Here is an 18,617-nt window from a genome sequence, read left to right on the forward strand (position 1 = left end):
ATTTAAAAAAATTTAAATGGATAGAATTATATATATATATTAAAAGCACTTGATGTGCAAATAATTTATATTAAAACATTTAAAAAATTTTAAAAAATAAATTTACGTATGTTTAAGTTTTAAAAATAAATTCATGTTTTAAATAATTATAAAATTTAATTATCTTTGATAGAACTTTACTAAGTTATTTATTTATTGCCTACCAATATTACTATAAATTGGAGAATAATTCATAAAAACATTATTTTTATTACGGTTATCCATGGAAATTTCCACTTCTCTTTCTCCAGCCGTTCGCCGGTGATTTGTGCTGCTTCGTTTGCCCTCAATTCAACCCTAATCGCTCAATCTCATGATCAAACCCTAATTGGCTTTTCACTCGGCGTGTATGGATGGAATCGGTTTCACGATCGATTATCTACGGAAATATGTTTATCAATTGTAAGATTAAGTGGAGAAGAAGCCTTGTTTTGCTAGCTCTTTGAGAATCTTTCAGTGCCTTAATCGAAATCTAAATGGTCCGTTTCTTTTTTTAATTCATCTCTCTCTCTGTAGTAATTAAAAATACGAATTTTACTGTACCGATAATCTTTTCATAGTAAAACATTCACTCCGCAGTTTTGGGTGTTTCATTTTTTTTTTTCCTTTCCATGAGTCTTCGATTGAATGGGGGTTTTTTTTTTTTAAAAATTATCTCACGTCTTCCTGAAGCCTTTTTTTCCCCCAATTACGTGTGCAGGTTACTGGATTTCTTATTGGTTACCTACATGTGCCCATGGTTGTTGTTAAGATCTATGAATGTACTTCTTGTTTCTGTTTTTTTCGGTATGTTCATGATATAGCTTATGAAAAAATTATGGCGGATTGCATTGGCTGTCCCCAGGAAAAATCAAATGAATGCTTATATTTCACTCGGGATTTATGCTTGGGATTTAAATATTTGGGGTATCAAAAGACTTTTGGTTTTGTGCGAGGGGTTTTCTGTTCTTTTTACATTTTAATAGGTTCTGAATGCAATTTACCCAATTTTCTGCACTGTCGGCTTTCAACTTACCATATACACATCATAGGTAAATTACTGGCTTGATTGGTGCGTATGTAAATGTTAGCATGCACCTTCAAACTGCTTTTTCAATGGCAGCATAAATTGCATAATCACTTTGAAGACATTCTGAACAAGCCTATTCGAAAAGTATAATTAAGTTTCTTCTTTCTTCGTTTTTTGTGGTTTTGTGGGATGCATGTTTTAATTGTAGTAAAACCCAAGGAATTTTGTGAGAAGAAAAGAACGTGGGACTCTTTGGTGTTGTGACACGTTCATTTTTTGCGACAAGAATCTATAACCTTACTTTTTGAGGTATGCATTAGATTGATAACACATTTTATGTAATTTGTGCCTAAGCATTTGAACATTCCTTTGCAGGGCAGCAGAGAAGGAAGAGGCAGGCCTCAAAGAGATTACCTTACCAGAACAGAAGAGAAAATCAGTCATGGCCGTGGAAACAATCCCCCATCAAGGCACCTCTGGGTTGGAAATATTTCACATAACTTAAATGAGAGTGCCTTAGTCCATCACTTTTTGCAGTTTGGAAAACTAGAGAGTGTTGCGTTTCAACCTGGCCGGAGCTACGCTTTTATAAACTATAGAAACGACGAGGATGCTTTTTCTGCTATTAAAGTGCTTCAAGATTATGTTGTTGAGGGCAATCCGCTTAGGATTGAGTTTGCTAAGGCGGTTAGTTTTGTCGATCTTTGTCTAGCTTTCTTTTGGTGCTTTGTTGATGTCCTTTATGTACATGTGTACAATTTTTTATTGGTTCTAATCTATGACTATAAAATTTAGTTAATGGCTATAGACTGTCGGAGCCATACCATCGGCTCATTGTGCCTTCAAATCCTTCGCTTCATTCATTTATCAAACATCATCCTTTGGAATGATGCTAAAACCAGTATGAACAGTTGAGCATAATATCTTTTGACTCACTCTTTGATCCAATAATGCTGCTACTTCTCATGGTGGCTGCTACTCTTGCACGGGGACGTCTATTGAATAGGGAATTTTATGAGGTTTTTTAGTTTATTTTATAACATGTATTTTTTGTACTGGTGGCATTTATCTACTCATCAAAACGAAGCAATTGCATAATATTTTAAATCAAATATATTATGTTTCATAAAATGAAGATATTTGTCTATACAAGCATCCATAGAAAGATAAAATCATGCGCCATTGACTATTGAAATAGTTCGCTACGGATTCAGGCATCATGAACAGGGTGAACATCTCGTAGAACTCATTTGCATGGAAAATATGCTAAGATTGAAGTCCAAACATGATTTAGATAGGCTACTATAACAAAATATTAGTTACTTGCAGTTTCCTGTGACTTGAACAAAAATATATGCAGTTGGCGATTGTTAGGAGATCGAAATAAATTGGCAACTCTATTTTTGATGACCTATCTATAATTTGGCAAGTAATATCCTACAAGATATTGAGTTGTTTAACAATTATGATGTTGTGGACATTCTATGATGAGATATCAAGACTTATTCAGGCTTGTGTCATTGAGTTTTTGTTTGTTGTTCTAGCATGGGAGAGTTTTCCGGCTTACTCCATTGTCATACGGTATGTGACTCTCAGCATGTTTTATCAGCCCAAATCTTTCCCACCCTAGCACTGGTTCAACTCCAAACCATTTTGTGACTCTTGAAAATGAATTCATTTCCTACTTCTTGGCTTATGTATCATAACATGCCTCAGATGTAGTTGATCTGATTAGATAGCCCATTGGACAACCAACCTAACCCGGCACATCCAATTCCGCTCCGATCAACAACTTGGAAGTATGGCTGACCACGCTTAAGGCATTTAGTAGCTTGGGAAAATTCTATATTCATCCCTAGACTCGGGGTAACCTAACTCATTGTATCATAGGGGTGGTGGAGACTAGTATCAATGAATAAAGTTACTACTAGTCCATCAAGTCCAACAAGCTATTCATGATACATGTATTAAGTTCCAATTTCCAAATGCAACTTAATAGCTTCATTGCTTGAGAAACATGAATTTCCCATTCCATGGTTACCATTCGTTGGAGTTTGATCAATTGATAAGCAAATGAGAGGATGATATATTTTTGCGTTATTCAGATGTGGAGAACGATTTTTTCTCTAGCATTATGTGTTGTTGGGTCGTAGTTCAATTTAATTTCAGCAAAATCAAAAGTTGTTAATCTTTTTTAACTGAAAATAATAAAGCTTATATGTCATGACAATACCAAACATCAATATGATGAAAATAGCAAAGGCATGCATCGAGCCATTATTATATAAACGAATTAATTTTCTGTAGCGAACCAATCAAGTAAACCAAACTATACTTCTGGAGTAATAACTAAGAGCCATACCATCAGATAACATTGAGATCCATGCTGTCAGATAATTTCCACAACACTTTTTTTTTCTTTTTTCATTCTCCTGATAATTTTTTTTTACATTTAATAATCTTATGTAATGAGGTAGAATTTGGCGTATTCACCAAAGTAACCTTGGTATAGAACAGGGGGGGCCCCAAGGAAACATATTTTTCCTTGCCAAATATTTCCCCAAGGGGAAAGAAAAAACAAGAACCATGACAAAGATGATTCACCAGAATGATCTCAATTTGTTATAGACTATAGGTTTTGAATGCAAATATTTGAAGTATGGTATAAGCGAATAAGTGTTAATAAAAGAAGAATGAATAACAATGTCATTGGCATTCTTGAAGTTGGGTTGTGTTTGAGGTCATATATATGATTATTGGTTCTGTATATTCTGGAAAAATGCCATATATATTTGTGAATGTGAAAGTGTGATGCTTTTAGTTGTGAGAGCCAAGTGATTTACCTACTAGAGTTATCAAGGATCAGAAGCAATTTGAGGCCAATATGTTTTGAAGCAATAAGTTGGATGCTTTACGCTAAGTGTTATCTTGGCATTTATCAAACAATATGTTCACTACAAGATCTTTCTTTCACCACCTTCTAACAAAAAAGTAGGGTTCTTAAAAGTTGTTTGTCAAGTATAGGGAAATGTCTTGTTTTTTTAAGAAACAAAATTTATTATATAAATTAATGTACAACTGAATAATAAGACATCTATCATATCAAAATTTGTAAACTATAGATCGAAAACGTGGGACATTATGTTGTTTGGCTCAATCAACTTGTGTAATTGTTGCCAGTTCTAATATAGGTTGCCAACCGATTAACAGTGAATTAGATGAAGTCTTTTTGAGGGCTCTATTCACTTATGCACAAAGTGCAACGCTATTATCTTGCATTTGAGATATGTGTCTTCACCATTATAGTCATCAAGCAACATGACTAGTATGCATTACGTATCATCATAAATCCAATTGTCAACTCACGCAAGCAAACCAAGAAGTTGGAAAGCATACATTTTCCTTTAGAAATAGAAGAACCTGTAGATTAATTATCTAGGTTTCCTATCTTCCTCTCGAAAGTGGTAACGTTTCTACCAACACTTCTACTATATTTGTACGGTTACCAGATGACATCACAATTCCAGCAAAAGAATCATCCACTATCCACTATTAGATCCACTACGCAGTTTCCAGCTAACATTGTACCATGTCACCGTTCTTTTTATGCAAGCGTTTAGTTAAAACATCAAATGTGCATCTATTACATGAAATGCCCATTGAAGCGAAAAATAAAAAATCATTACTGTTATTTCTCAGTCACATCAGAGCAAAAACTTTCAATAACCTGCTAACCATCTTCAGCATATCTAGCTGATAGACCCCAAGTTTTATTTTACTTGTCAGTTCACACAACTCTATATTTATTGAAGGCCGTCTCTTAAACAGATAAATTTATGTACATCTGGAGATTTTAGACAACAGATAGATGCATCCAACAATCATAAGCTGAAGCTTAAGTTACAATGTAAAAACACCAGTCTTCGCTCATAAAGAACAACTCTTTCCAATTGTAGGATCAAATTCTCACCATTCATCAAACAGGAGACATGATGAATTTTCCATGTATTCAGCAAACTCGCCTTAATGACATTGTTTTGTCTTAAACATGCAATAAGCATCCAGTCCAGCTTATTACTCGAAATCTATCTGCATCAAATTTCATTACTCGATCCTTGATACTTATAGCTGGTCACTTCTGTCTCAAAACTAAATATCACATCTTACATAATATATGAAACAAATACTTACAATGGCGTTTTCTCAGAGAAGATTTACTCGAAACAATTATCTCGCATTACATTAATAAAAACGCAAAAGTTCCAAGAGGGCCATCTTGCACAATAGAAAAAATGTTTATTTTGTTTGCATCAGGTAGATTCTACTAGACGATCAACACTTTATTTTACTATCTTGCAACCTATCACGGGACAATGAATCGCAGAACGTAAAATAAAAAGGCCTGCTTTCAAAAGACATGAATAGAAAAGGATTATTGGTGTTTGCCATGAAAAGACCTACTCTCAAAAGACATGAATAGAAAAGGATTATTGGTGTTTGACATAATGGCTATTATTTCTAAAAGATAGCTTAGACTAGACAAACTAATTTACTTCACAAGAGTGTTTCGTTTTAGGATATAATATTTGAAACTTGTCTTCTATTTACACCTTTGAAGTGCTTCTAAATGCTTTAAGTTACTATCAGATGTATCTTCATTATTTTACCTTACTGAAAATGGACATCTTGTGGTTCTGGTGAAGTTCATAAAAATTGTTTCTCAGCACCATAAGATACTAGTTAGATTACTGTTCTCTGCTACCAGCTACAGAAAAAATATATCTCCCTCTCATCAATTTAGCAAATTGAAATATGAACCAACGAGGAAAAACATAGAATGAGAAATTCATGTTTTAGCTGCAAACGAAGTTGCTGTTGCGCGTGGTTTTCTGGACTTGTACTGCTCAATACACAGGAACACTGAGCATATTCAATTCTATAATTGATTAATACAGGTGTGCAACGATACCATGTACGCTTCGATTAACACATATGCCCTAGAGCTTAATGTCACGTGCTGAATTCTTCAAACTCGAGCACCGTGCGGCACTTAGGCAATCTTCTCTGAAACTTGTTTAAGTAATCCTTAACCAAACAAGAGCACAAGAGAATTCAAGAGGTGTTTGTAGAGAAACTGTATTGTTAACATAACTGAGAAACTTGGGGGTTGTGTACAAGTGAGAGTTACAAGCCTATTTATACCACTATCTTACTTTCTAGAGTATTCTACGATTATGTACAAATGAGAAGATTCTAGAGTGCTACTCTGTTGTTCCAAGTTGCTTTAACACTCTAAGTCATGTCTAGAATATTCCGTACCCTTCTACATGATTCTAGGATGCTCGAGATACTTCTTGAACATTCTAGGTTAGTCCCTACCCTTCTGTTGAATTCTTGAATGCGTCGGATTAAGTGGGGCTAGACAACCATAGATCGTTCTGAAATGAACTTAACCTCTTGCAAACATTTTGGCTTTAGCATACTTGAACGAAACTGAAGACCGGATCTATCTCTAAGTATTTAGGGAGCTCAATGCAGGACAAGCCTTGATTGACCCTCTCAATCACCCGAATCAGTCCTTCATATTTTCCCATCGAGTATTTATGCATATCACGAACGCGACGTTCCATCTTAACAATGACTTGATCCTTAGCTGTGTACTCTCTTGACCGCCGCTTGTTCTGCCTCATCCTTTGATATTTGGTTCTCCCCTCTATTGGAGAGTACCTTGGTTGTACCACTGTAGGCACGAACTTTGTACCCGTGCTTCCACTTGTCACCATACCCCTTTGGTGCATTTTCCTTGTGAACCTTCTTGTATGAGCCCATAGAAGATGTCTCTGCACCTTCACCATTATCCCATCATCATCTCTTCCACACCTTTGTCCGTGGACTTGGAAGATTTGAGTGACTTGAACTCGATGAGCGACTGCGTTGCTGCAATGGATTGGGAAGTAGTGCACACCCAGTCGTAACAACTCCACCTTGGCCCATATCTTGAGATCATCCATGTATGTAAACAACGCATCGCTTTCGCTCATGTCCGGAACCTCGAGCAACAACCCCTGAAACTTCTGGCAGTACTCTCTCGCTTCACCCCGTTGAGTGATGGGATGTAGCTTTCCCCTTGGTTCCTCCTCAACGTACTCCGGATAAAACTATTGCTTCAATTCCCTTACAAATGCCTCACAAGCGACGATGGCGGCGCTTCCTCACCTCACTTCATCGCACTTTCTCCTCCACCAAGTCATAGCAATGTCATTTAAGTAAGCAATTTGTACCTTCGTGGTAGCGTCCAAGACAGCTATACACTAAAGTGTTGCTCCATCCCCCACAAGAAGTTGTCTGTGTCCTTGGCAACTCTCTTCCCTGCATAGGCTTGAGGCTTGTGCACGTCTATCCTTGTTAGAGTGTGGTCAACAGTTCCTAATCGTCTTGTATCATCCTTGAGTGCCGCAAGTTTTTCCTCGAATTCCCTCGACTATGCCCGTAACGCTTCGATCGTGGCCTCCAATGCATCACTCTTGTGTAGCGCATCAGCAGCAATATTCAAGGCTCTTTGCATCTGCCCACGCAAATCCTCGTGGCTTCCGTCGGCCTCGATTTGCTCGATGTGTTCCTCTTGTGCGGCATGCCTTTCCTCCATATCGGAAAATGCAACTTCCAACCTTGCAAACCGAGCTTTGAAAACACTGACCACGTCGTTGGACTTGTCTCTATGTCCCTTTGATTGCTCTGTTATTTCCGACATGATGAACTTTAGATGTCCTCTTGTACTCGAACACTGGCCAATCGGGCTCTGATACCACCTGTCCTGAATTGTTCAAACTCGAGCACCGTGCGACATGGTGGATCAATGGGGGAATTCAGGGGTGGGAAGGTTACAAATTCATGCAAAAATTGAAAGAGATAAAAAAAAGGTTTCCAAATGGAACAAAGAAGTGTTTGGAGACGTGAGTGTCAGATTCAAAGAGTTGAGCAACAAGATTAAGCAGTTGGATGGGATTGAGGCCGGTGGACTATTTGTAGGAAGCGTTAAACGAAGAAAGAAGGGAAGTAAGGTGTGAGTTGGAAAATGTGTCATCTAGAAACTTGCAAATTCAAAGCCAGAAAGCAAAAGTTAAATGGCTCAAAGAAGGGGATCATAACTCAAAATTTTTTCACTCTTTACTGAATAACAGAAGGAACAGAGCATTGAAAGACAAAGTGGAAATGGAGGATGAAGGTGTGGTTACTGAGGAAAAACAAATAGAACAGGGGATTTTAAAGTTCTATGGGAATTTTTTTAGGAAATCGGACGGTGAAGGGAGGAGTTTTGATGAGGTAGTGAGGGGTCTCAATGGGCTGGATTGGAGGCCTCTACAGAGTGTCGATGCAGAGGAATTGGAAAAACCATTCGAGGAGGAAGAGATTAAAAAGACGGTTCGATAGCGATGGTACCAAAGCTCCAGGGGCGGATGGGTTCACATTGGCTTTCTTTCAAAGTAACTTGGATACAGTGAGAGTGGTCTGTTAAAGGTGTTTGCTGAATTTTATGAAGATGGGATTGTTAATGGAATTACAAATGAAACTTACATCTGTCTTATCCCAAAGAAAAACGATGCGCGAAAGATCAACGACTTCAGACAATTAGTTTGATTACGAGTTTGTATAAGATATTGGCTAAGGTCTTGACAAGTAGACTGAAAAAGTCTTGTGTCCAGTGTGCTTTTATTAAAAGAAGACAGATATTGGATTGCTGCCTCCTCGCGAATGAGATTGTGGAAGAATATTGACGAAAGAAAAAGAAAGGATGGGTGCTCAAAATTGACTTGGAAAAGGCATATGACAGCGTCGACTGGCGATTTCTAGACTTTGTGTTACACAATAAAGGATTCGGTGAGAGATGGAGAAGGTGGATCAGGGGACGTATTTCTAATGTATCTTTCTCAATCTTTATTAATGGAAGACCGTGCGGGAAAATAAAAGGGGAGAGAGGATTAAGACAAGGGGATCCATTATCACCGTTCCTATTCAATTTAGTCGTCGATGGGTTGGGGAGGATGGTGGACAAGGCAAGGGCCCTTAATGAATTAAGGGGGCTCGAAGTAGGGAAAGATAAAATCGAAATTTTGCATTTACACTTTGCAGATGATACTCTGTTCTTTGCAAAATCACAAAAGGATGTGTTGGCAATAGTGGACATACTCAAACTGTTTGGCACCAATTCAGGGTTGAAAATTAATCTGGGTAAAAGTGTTGTGTTGGGATTGATTTGTTCGGAAGAGGAAGTCGACGATATGGCAATAACTTTTGGGTGCAAAAAAGAGAGGTGGCCTATTAAGTATCTTGGGGTGCCGTTGGGAGGTAATCCCACAAAAATGGAATTCTGGGAACCTGTGCTTTCGAAAATGTCCAAGAAATTAGCAAGTTGGAAGAAGTCGTTCCTTTCGAGGAGGGGTCGCCTTACTTTGATTAAGGCTGTGCTTTGTGCGATACCATTTTATTTCATGTCCCTTTTCAAAGTGCCAATTAGGGTGGCTACAAGAATGGAAAAACTAATGAGGAATTTTTTGTGGGATGGTGATGACGAGGAGAACCATTGCCATGTGGTCGGATGGAAGCAAGTGTGTAAACCAAAGGAAAAAGGAGGTTTGAGATTGGGGAATATATGTCTCAGGAATAAGGCTCTTCTTGGTAAATGGTGGTGGAGATGTTCAGTGGAAAGGGGGTCGTTGTGGAAAAAAGTAATTAAGAACATCTATGGCTACAGGAAAACGGGTGGGAGTTGGGGTTGGCGGAGAAAGCGACATTCAGAAGTCCTTGGAAGTTTATCTCTCGGTATTACCAGGCTTTCCATCAACTTATTGGGGGGGGGGGGGGGGGGGGTGCCAAAACAGGGAAATATCATTCGTTTTTGGGAGGATGTTTGGGAGGGAGGGGTCTCGTTTAAAATCAGATTTCCGTCTTTGTTTCGTATTTGCATTTCAACCAACAAACCTATCCGTTATTTCGTAGATGTCGTCAATAGGGGGCAGTTATTCTATCATTTGGGATATGAGGTTTAGAAGAGATTTTACTGAGGGTGAGTTAGGTGAGTTCACTATCCTGTTAGGAGTCTTAGAGAGTGTCAGATTGTAGATGAGTATTGAGGATTTTATAGTTCTGTTGGGGGATCCTTCAGGGTTGTTCTCTGTTAACTCTTTCTTCCCTATTTCAAATTTCCCATTGTTCAGTTTTTTTTCATAATATCTGGAATGTACAAGTCCCACAAAAGATTAAGATTTTCTCATGGATCGTGGCCTTGGGGAAGCTGCCTACGTGCTATTCGGTGCAAAGAAGGTGGAAGGATTGCGTTTTAAGCCCGCAATGGTGTTGCTTATGTCGAAAGAATGAGGAGAATCAAGATCATCTACTTCTGCATTGCTCATTTTCTAGAGGTATTTGGATGAGGGCTCTAAAAGAGCTGGGATTTCAACGGACTTTGCCGAGGCAAGCTAAAGATCTTTTTTATTCCGACTCCGGGTGTCCCATAGCGAAAAAATTCAGCAATTTCTGGTATTTGATAATACACTACATATTTTGGTCCCTATGGTTAGAAAGGAATAACAGAATATTTGAAGATGTTTCAGAGTCCGTCGATCAAGTCTGGGAGAAAATAAAATTAAGAGTCGCATCTTGGACGACAAACTTGCAAGAGTACAATCATTTATGTATTTCGGATTTAGTTAGGGATTGGAAATTTGTATGGTCGTGAGATTTGTGTGATGATGTCATACAATTGTGCTTTAAGTTAGTCTTCTTGTAACGTTGTTGCGGATTACTCATCCGCGCGTATGGTGTAAACTCAAACTATTATAATAAAATTAGTTTTCTATCAAAAAAAAAGTTGTATTTGGAAGTTGGAATTTAATACATGTATCAGGAATATCTTGCTGAACTAGTAGTAACTTTCGTGAATGTATTTTCCATTGTATATTTACAATCGTACATTTGTCATTTATACAACTTACATAACTACTCTTATTCACCAAACTTTGGATTGAATCCTAATAATAATCCCTGACTTATGGTAATCAAGGATATACTCTATCAATCTAAGATACGAACACATCAATTAAAGATAGGGGTGTCAAAATGTGACACGATCCGTCAACTCGACACGACCCAACACGAAAAAAATCAGGTTCGGGTTGGGGTTTTTCGGGTTCGGGTTGGGTGGATTCGGGTTAGTGCCATGTTAGGCGGGTTTCGGGTTGGGTCGCGGGTTGACCCGCGAACTTTTTTTTGAAAATATTACCTATATTTTTATATATTGTATGTTTGAACAAAATTTATTGTATATTTATCATTTAATATTTATTTTGCATATTTTTATTTTTTTAACAATTTTTTATTTGATTTAATAAATATACTTTTAATTTTCTATGATTAAACTTTCAAATTTAAATCGGAAATTTTGTTATTATGTGTTTAAATTAAAATATTTTTTTTTATTTTTTTGAATTTTTTTCATTAATTTTTTTTAAAAAATAAATAAAATTCGGGTTAGACGGGTTGAGTCGGGTTATACGGGTTCGTGTTCGGGTTGGGGGTTTTCGGGTTGCTTCGGGTTCGGGTTGGGGGTTTTCGGGTTGAAAAAAAAATAAAAATATTTTCGCGGGTTGACCCGAAACCCGACCCAACCCATCCGATTGACACCCCTAATTAAAGATACATAAGTTATTATCTAAACAATCATCTAAGATAATGCAAAACACATTCTTTTATTGTAACACTCCCCCTCAAGCGGGTAAAAATAGATATTCCATTCTCAGCTTGGACGTGACTCTTTGAAAAAATGTACATATGTAGTTATTTTGTAAGCACATCAGTTGACCATTGGACAAACGGAGTACAAATCAATCCACTATCTAGCTTTTCTTTTACGAAATGTCTCTACTTCAACATGTTTTGGTCTATCACGTTGAACTGGATTGTAGACAATATTTATGGCTGATTTATTGTCTCAAAACAATCTCATTGACCCTTCCCATTTAATTTTCAAATCGTCAATGATTATCTTGATCCACAGAAATTCACATAATCGGTATTCCCAATGCCATTGCACTAACTCAGCTTCCACACTAATCTGTGCTACATTTTGCTTCTGCTCCTCCACGTCACAAGATTGCCTAATAAGAACATGTAATAGCCCGAAGTTGACCTTCCATCAACACAAGATCCTGCATAATCAGCATCGATGTAACTCTCAATGCTTAATCCAGTGTTTCCTTAAACAAGATGCCTCTGCCTGGGTTTGCTTTTAGGTAGTGTAGTACTCTATAAGCTACCTGCAAGTGTAACTCTCTAGGGAATGCATAAATTGACTTATGACCCCCACATCATAAGCAACATCTGGCCTTGTATGAGCAAGGTATGTAAGCTTCCTTACGCCTTTGATAGTTGATACATCTCTTTGCCATGGTCCTTGTCAACCATGGCTCCGCCAGTAGCATCCCCCAGTTTATGATTCGAATCAATCGACGCGAGAGCTGGTTTGCAACCTAGCATTCCAGTTTCTGTTAATAAACCAGTCCCATCCTTTTGTTGAGAAATAAAGATTGCTTTATTAGAATGAGCTACTTCAATTCCAAGGAAATACTTCAATCTCCCAAGTTCTTTTATTGCAAACTCCTTAGCTAAACAACCTCTTAGAATATGTTTTCTTCATCATTTCCTGTCACAATTATATCATCCACGTATACCAAAAGAATTGTGACTCCCCCTGAATTGGAATGTTTAAAGAACAATGTATGATCTCCTTGACTGTTTGAGGCCAAGCTTATGGCGGTGAATCTTCCAAACCAAGCTTATGGTGACTGTTTGAGGCCATATAATTCTTTCTTTAATTTGCAAACCTTGGTGCCTTCTGTATTCTCCTTGAATCCTGGAGGAATATCCATATAAATTTCTTCTTTGAGTTGCCATGTAGGAATGCGTTCTTGACGTCAAACCGCTCTAAATTTCCAGTTAGAATGAACAGCCAATGACAAAAGAATTTGGACAATATTCATTTTGGCAACCGGAGCAAATGTCTCTTGATAATCCACACCATAGGTTTGCGTGTAGCTTTTTGCAACAAACCTCGCCTTGTACCTTTCTAACGAGGCATCGTAAACACCAATTTGCAACCCATAATTTTATTTCCGGTTGATTCTTCTCCAATGACTGCATTTCAAGATTCATAGCAAGTCTCCAAGTCTCATTGGATAAAACCTCATATACAATATTAGATATGTGGATAGTGTTTAAAATTTACCAAAGAAAGATTTGTGTGGCAGTTCAAAATTTTCAAATGTTACAAAATTATTTATAGGGTAAAAGGGATGTTTAGTGCATTCCCTTTTCCCTTTTTGAAGAGCAATAGGCGAGACATGATCGCAAACAGTATAGTTTTCTGGGCATACCTCATTCTCAGAATTTGGTTCAGATTCTTGAACTTGATATTGGGTAACTTTGTGCTTCTTCCTTGAGTACATATGGTCAAATTGCACATTGACAAGGGTAAGTTTAGTAGGTTATGGAACCAATTGTGTGGTGCCGAGCTTAGTTGAGTAGGTTCTGGAATAGGATGGGACAAGGAATTTCTGAAGATTGAAGTAGATCGAAAAGCCAACAATTCATATCCTTATCTTTAAGAGTGGGCAGTGTCTCCCCGTAGAGCTCTCAAGCGTGTTTTTATTCAATATTTCTCAACAAAAAAGGTTACAAATGCTATTATCCATCGACCAAGAAATTCTTCATTTCCATGGATATTACCTTCGATGAACAAACACCATAATTCAGCCAACCTTATCTTTAGGGGGAGACACCGCCAACTCTTGAAGATAAGGATAGGGATTCTTGGCTGCTTGATCTACCTTTTTTTTTAGAAGAAACTAGATATTATTAATACTTAAATTTTTACAAAACAAGCGGATGAGTAATCCGCACGATGACTATCAACACAACTTAACAAGTACTATCCTAGTAACATCATGCCCATACATATTTCCAATCCCTAATTAAATCAGAAATAGACAAATGTTGAAAGTCTATCATATTTATTGTTCAACTCGCGACCCTGAACTTTATCTTCTCCCAGACTTCCTCTGTCGTCTCCGAATCCTCTTGAAAAATTCTTTTGTTTCTCTGCAAATTTCTTGTCACATCCTGTTCCACAACCTATTGAACTAAGCCTTGCACCAACACACCTACTGCAATGACTCTTTAACAGCGTGCAGTTTGACCATATGTACTCAAGGAGAAAGAAGTCTGAAACTACTTGGGAGCAATTTCAAGAATTTGAACCTAATTCTGAGAATGAGATATGTTTAGAAAACTTCAATGCTTGTGATCATGTCTTGCTTGTTGTTTTTCGAGAAGGGACTAGGGAATGCACTAAACACTGTCCACATTATTAGTGTTGTATCTAAGTCTTATCTGATGAGAATTGAATACTTGTTATGAATCTTGAAATGCATGCATTGGAGAAAAATCAAACATGAGAAATTGTTGATCTTTCTCAAGGAAATAAAATTGTGGGTTGAAAATGGTTGGTTACGGTGAATACAGGTCCGATGGCTTATTAGAAAGTCACAAGGTGAGGCTTGTTGCAAAGGGCTACACACAAACCTACGGTGTGGATTATCAAGAGACAGTTTTACATTAAATTGATTATTTAGTTGATACAGATGTGACTTTATTTTGCAGGGAGTTGAAGTATGGTAAAAACCTAACACTTACTGAGATCCACGTTTCTGCTAGGATTGGACCATTTTTTAAGCTTGTATATCTTTAATGCCAGTGATTCATTTCAGTCATGAATCTGTGTTGCCTTTCTTGCGTAATTGGGTCCCATTTTGTTGGAGGCTTAAATATTGGTATTGAATTGGAAGTATAGAAGGTCATGCCTTCAAGCAACCACAATTTACTGGGATTGTGTTTCAGAAGATTTTAGATTTAACTTCATCATTCTGCTTCTTCAAATTAAGAGAAATCTATCTAGTTTGAATTTCATTCACAGTTTGGGGCACTTAGTCAGATTTCTCAATCCGAACACCTAACTTATCTTACATGGTAGAACTAAGCTAATATGATCCTAGAAATGAGAAAATGAAATGAGATTTGCAATCTTGTTTAAGTGCACTATTGATTTAAACTGTTTTTTTAAAAGCAATATTTAAACTGATTTATACTGTTTTAAAGTATGCAATATCACCATTAAGGTATTGGCTCCCTTTACCCTGAGATTGTTGGTTGTGGATGATCATTTCAATTTTGGCTAGAAGATGAGAATTGTGTACCAAAGTGAAAACATTGTGTTGCGCATGCGCATGAGTCTTTATGGATGTGAGATAATTTTGTTCCCTAGTAACAGAACATTGCCTTTAGTTTTACTTTGAAATTTTACTGTCGATACTATCTCAATGCAACTTTATTCCTCAGGAAAAATCGTCAACTGCACAACGCGTTGCAGACTACTCTCAGCGGCGAGAGGAACCACACCCTGTAGCAAGGGGGTCTCCATTTACTTCGAGGGACTACAGAGCACGTAACTCTAGTCCTGAACCACCGTATCCAAACAAATCCAGGATAAATGATAAAGATGCCGAGCTCAGTGAGGTCTTATGGATTGGGTTTCCTGCGCAGCTGAAAGTTGATGAATTCATCTTGAGGAAGGCCTTTTCACCGTTTGGCGAAATTGAGAAAATAACCGCATTTCCTGGTCGTACTTATGCCTTCGTTCGTTATAGAACTGTGGTGGCTGCACGCAGGGCTAAAGAAAATCTTCAGGGGAAGTTATTTGGTAATCCTCGTGTACATATTTGTTTTGCCAAGAATGAATCAGGACCACCTAACAGAGAAAGGATTTCAATTAATGCCCCACCATCCCCACGTGCTGGGTCATATGGACGCCCTGGATCTCCAGAACACCGCAGAGCAGATAGGAACTTTGGTGGTATGTCTGGAGATCCTAGAATAAGTTCTCCGCTCTTTATTCGAAATCTGGATCCTGGTAACCATGATGCTGTAGGTTTGTCTAGGAATTCCAATATTTGGCATGGTAGAAATGATGCTCAGGAGCAAAGGAGGTTCCCAGTGCAATTGTCTGAGCTAGGATTACCAAGAAACATCTACGACCATCCTAACAGTCCACCGAAGGATATACGAGCTAATTTCCGAGAAATCTCTCCTCAGAAATTTTCTCGACAAGGCCCCTTCTATGATGATCAATGGGATTTTCCAGAGGATGACTCAATCTTGCGTGGAACAAAGAAAGTAAAAACCGACTCATTTTCACCCGAGAATGAGTTGCCAGAGTATCCTTTCTCCGAATTGGACAGAGTAAAACGTGTCATTCCTCACGACATTTCTCAGTCTCGGGTTCTTGATTTTGATTCCAGACAGCCTGGATATAGAACGATCCCTGATCACTTGACAAACGCAGGGCAACCATTACGAGAAAGGAGTGATCGCTGGAATGCATCACTCAATAACATTCAAGGTGGTTCAGTTCCACTGCCTACTCCTGATCCAAGGAGATCAACTCCTGATATACGCAAATCATCTGCAAAGGAAGTGTGGAAGTGGGAGGGAATGATAGTCAAGGGAGGAACTTCTGTCTGCCGTGCTCGATGCTTCCCTGTTGGGAAGCCCATGGATATGGGCCTGTGAGTAGTATTGTGTCCAATATTATTTTGTTAATAGATTTGTTGTCATATACTCTTAATATTTTTCTTTTCCCGTAATCTGAATGTGTGAAACCAACATTCATAGAAGGATTGTCATGGATTAGAACGTTGACAGGAAATAAGTAATCTACATCCTTTTATACTGACTCGATTTTCTCACATATTGATTTTCAATGCTGCAGACCTGAATACTTGGATTGCACAGCAAGGACGAGCTTAGATATGCTTGGAAAACATTACTATCAGGCAGCCAACGCTTGGGTTGTCTTTTTTGTTCCTGCGCACGATCCCGACATTCCATATTACAACGAATTCATGAATTATCTTGCAGAGAAACACAGAGCAGCTGTTGCAAAATTGGATGAAAGGACCACCTTATTTCTGGTACCCCCGTCTGAATTTTCTGAAAAAGTATTAAAAGTACCTGGGAAGCTGAGCATCTCTGGTGTTGTCTTAAGGTTGGATCCCAACAATTCCGAGTATGGGTATCTTCCACGACAGGAGTACAAAGAAAGTAATTTTACATCTTTCCAGAGCGATGAAATTTACCAAAAATCAATTTCATCTCCAAATCTGCCTTTTACGAATTATGAGAAACCCGGAATTAGATTAGCTCCCAGTTCCGGAAATACATTTTCAGGAAACATGCCTGGAACATTTCCAGGTGCCGCTCATTCAATGAGCAGCATACAATCAGCAAATACACAAGGGCAAGATTATGCAGGGAAACCTGCGCCTGGACCAAACTGGGCACCCCATGATTTGCAGAACTCAAATCTGAGTATTAGCAACATCCCTTCACATGCATTTGATTCCTCCAGTGGTTTCGTCGGTGGCACATACTCTCCAATGCCTAGAGCTATGCCTGAAGCAACTCAAAAAGAGTACACAAATGATATTTCAGGTATACCTTCAAGTGGAAATGGCAAGTTTCCGGTTCCAGTTTCAGGCCTCCCAGCAGAACAACTAGCTCAGCTGACGTCGTCACTTCTTGGTCAACAAGGGCAACTCGGTGGTTCATCAACAGCTGCTGAGTATAAACCATCAGGAAACATCAATCAATCTGGTTACCCTCAGACAGAGTCACAAAATCATGGATTACCAATCGAACTGATGTCTGCTGAGTATTTACAATCACAATTTAGTCAAGTGCAGCAGCAGCCGCCGCCAGCAAACTTCTTAGCTGCGCCTCAAAACGAGGCTCAGTTACAAAATGCTGGCCAAGATGATGAAGAAGCTGACCCGCAGAAGCGTTTGCAGGCTACGTTACAGCTGGCTGCGGCTCTTCTTCAGCAAATTCAGCAAGGGAAGGGAACCTGAAGACTTGAACTGTGTAAAGGTGATTATGATATAGCTTTTTTGAGTTTACAGGTCTTGTGATCTACTAGTTTGTTCGGCTTTCTTGCTTGTTTACTTATGTGACCTGATTATAGTTTGAAATGGGGTAGAACATGGATGGAAGAAGTAATATGCATCCTTGTGTTCATTTTATTACTCGAAAGTGAATTCACAATACTTTCTATTTGGAAGTTTAATCTCCAGTTTATCAAGTTTAATCTCCAGTTTATCTCGAATGGCTAACAAAATCCCCGGATTGGTCAGTTCTCCCTGTTTGGAAGATACTAGATATCCAGCTTTCCTCTCGAGGTTTTCTGGTGGGAGGATTTAGTACTTTTCTATGGTATAGTCTTATTTCATTACTCGCAACTTTTGTCCAGCATAAAGGGTTTTCTGACTCCATTTAAAATTAATGGAGTCATCAGAACATCGCATTCAATCTCAAATCAATCAAGGTGTTGTGCAACATTTCCGTCTAACAGTTAAAAATATAAATTCTTTCTCCACTTTGTTTTGTTTTGTTTTGTTTTTCTTTT

The 18,617-nt window shown here is 38.2% G+C and overlaps 1 protein-coding gene across 1 annotated transcript; it reads left to right on the forward strand.

The window, feature by feature from the left end:
• The first annotated feature begins 270 nt into the window (after positions 1 to 270).
• Positions 271 to 18,272, forward strand: LOC142536675 (flowering time control protein FPA). Its single transcript, XM_075641949.1, has 4 exons — positions 271 to 518; positions 1,424 to 1,735; positions 15,497 to 16,722; positions 16,926 to 18,272. The coding sequence occupies exons 1-4, from the start codon at positions 516 to 518 to the stop codon at positions 18,061 to 18,063; spliced, it is 2,679 nt and encodes an 892-aa protein (XP_075498064.1). The 5' UTR covers positions 271 to 515; the 3' UTR covers positions 18,064 to 18,272.
• The last annotated feature ends 345 nt before the right edge of the window (positions 18,273 to 18,617 follow it).

The sequence above is a fragment of the Primulina tabacum genome, chromosome 2 (assembly GCF_025594145.1).
Source record: "Primulina tabacum isolate GXHZ01 chromosome 2, ASM2559414v2, whole genome shotgun sequence".
In the NCBI taxonomy this organism is placed as follows: Eukaryota; Viridiplantae; Streptophyta; class Magnoliopsida; order Lamiales; family Gesneriaceae; genus Primulina; species Primulina tabacum.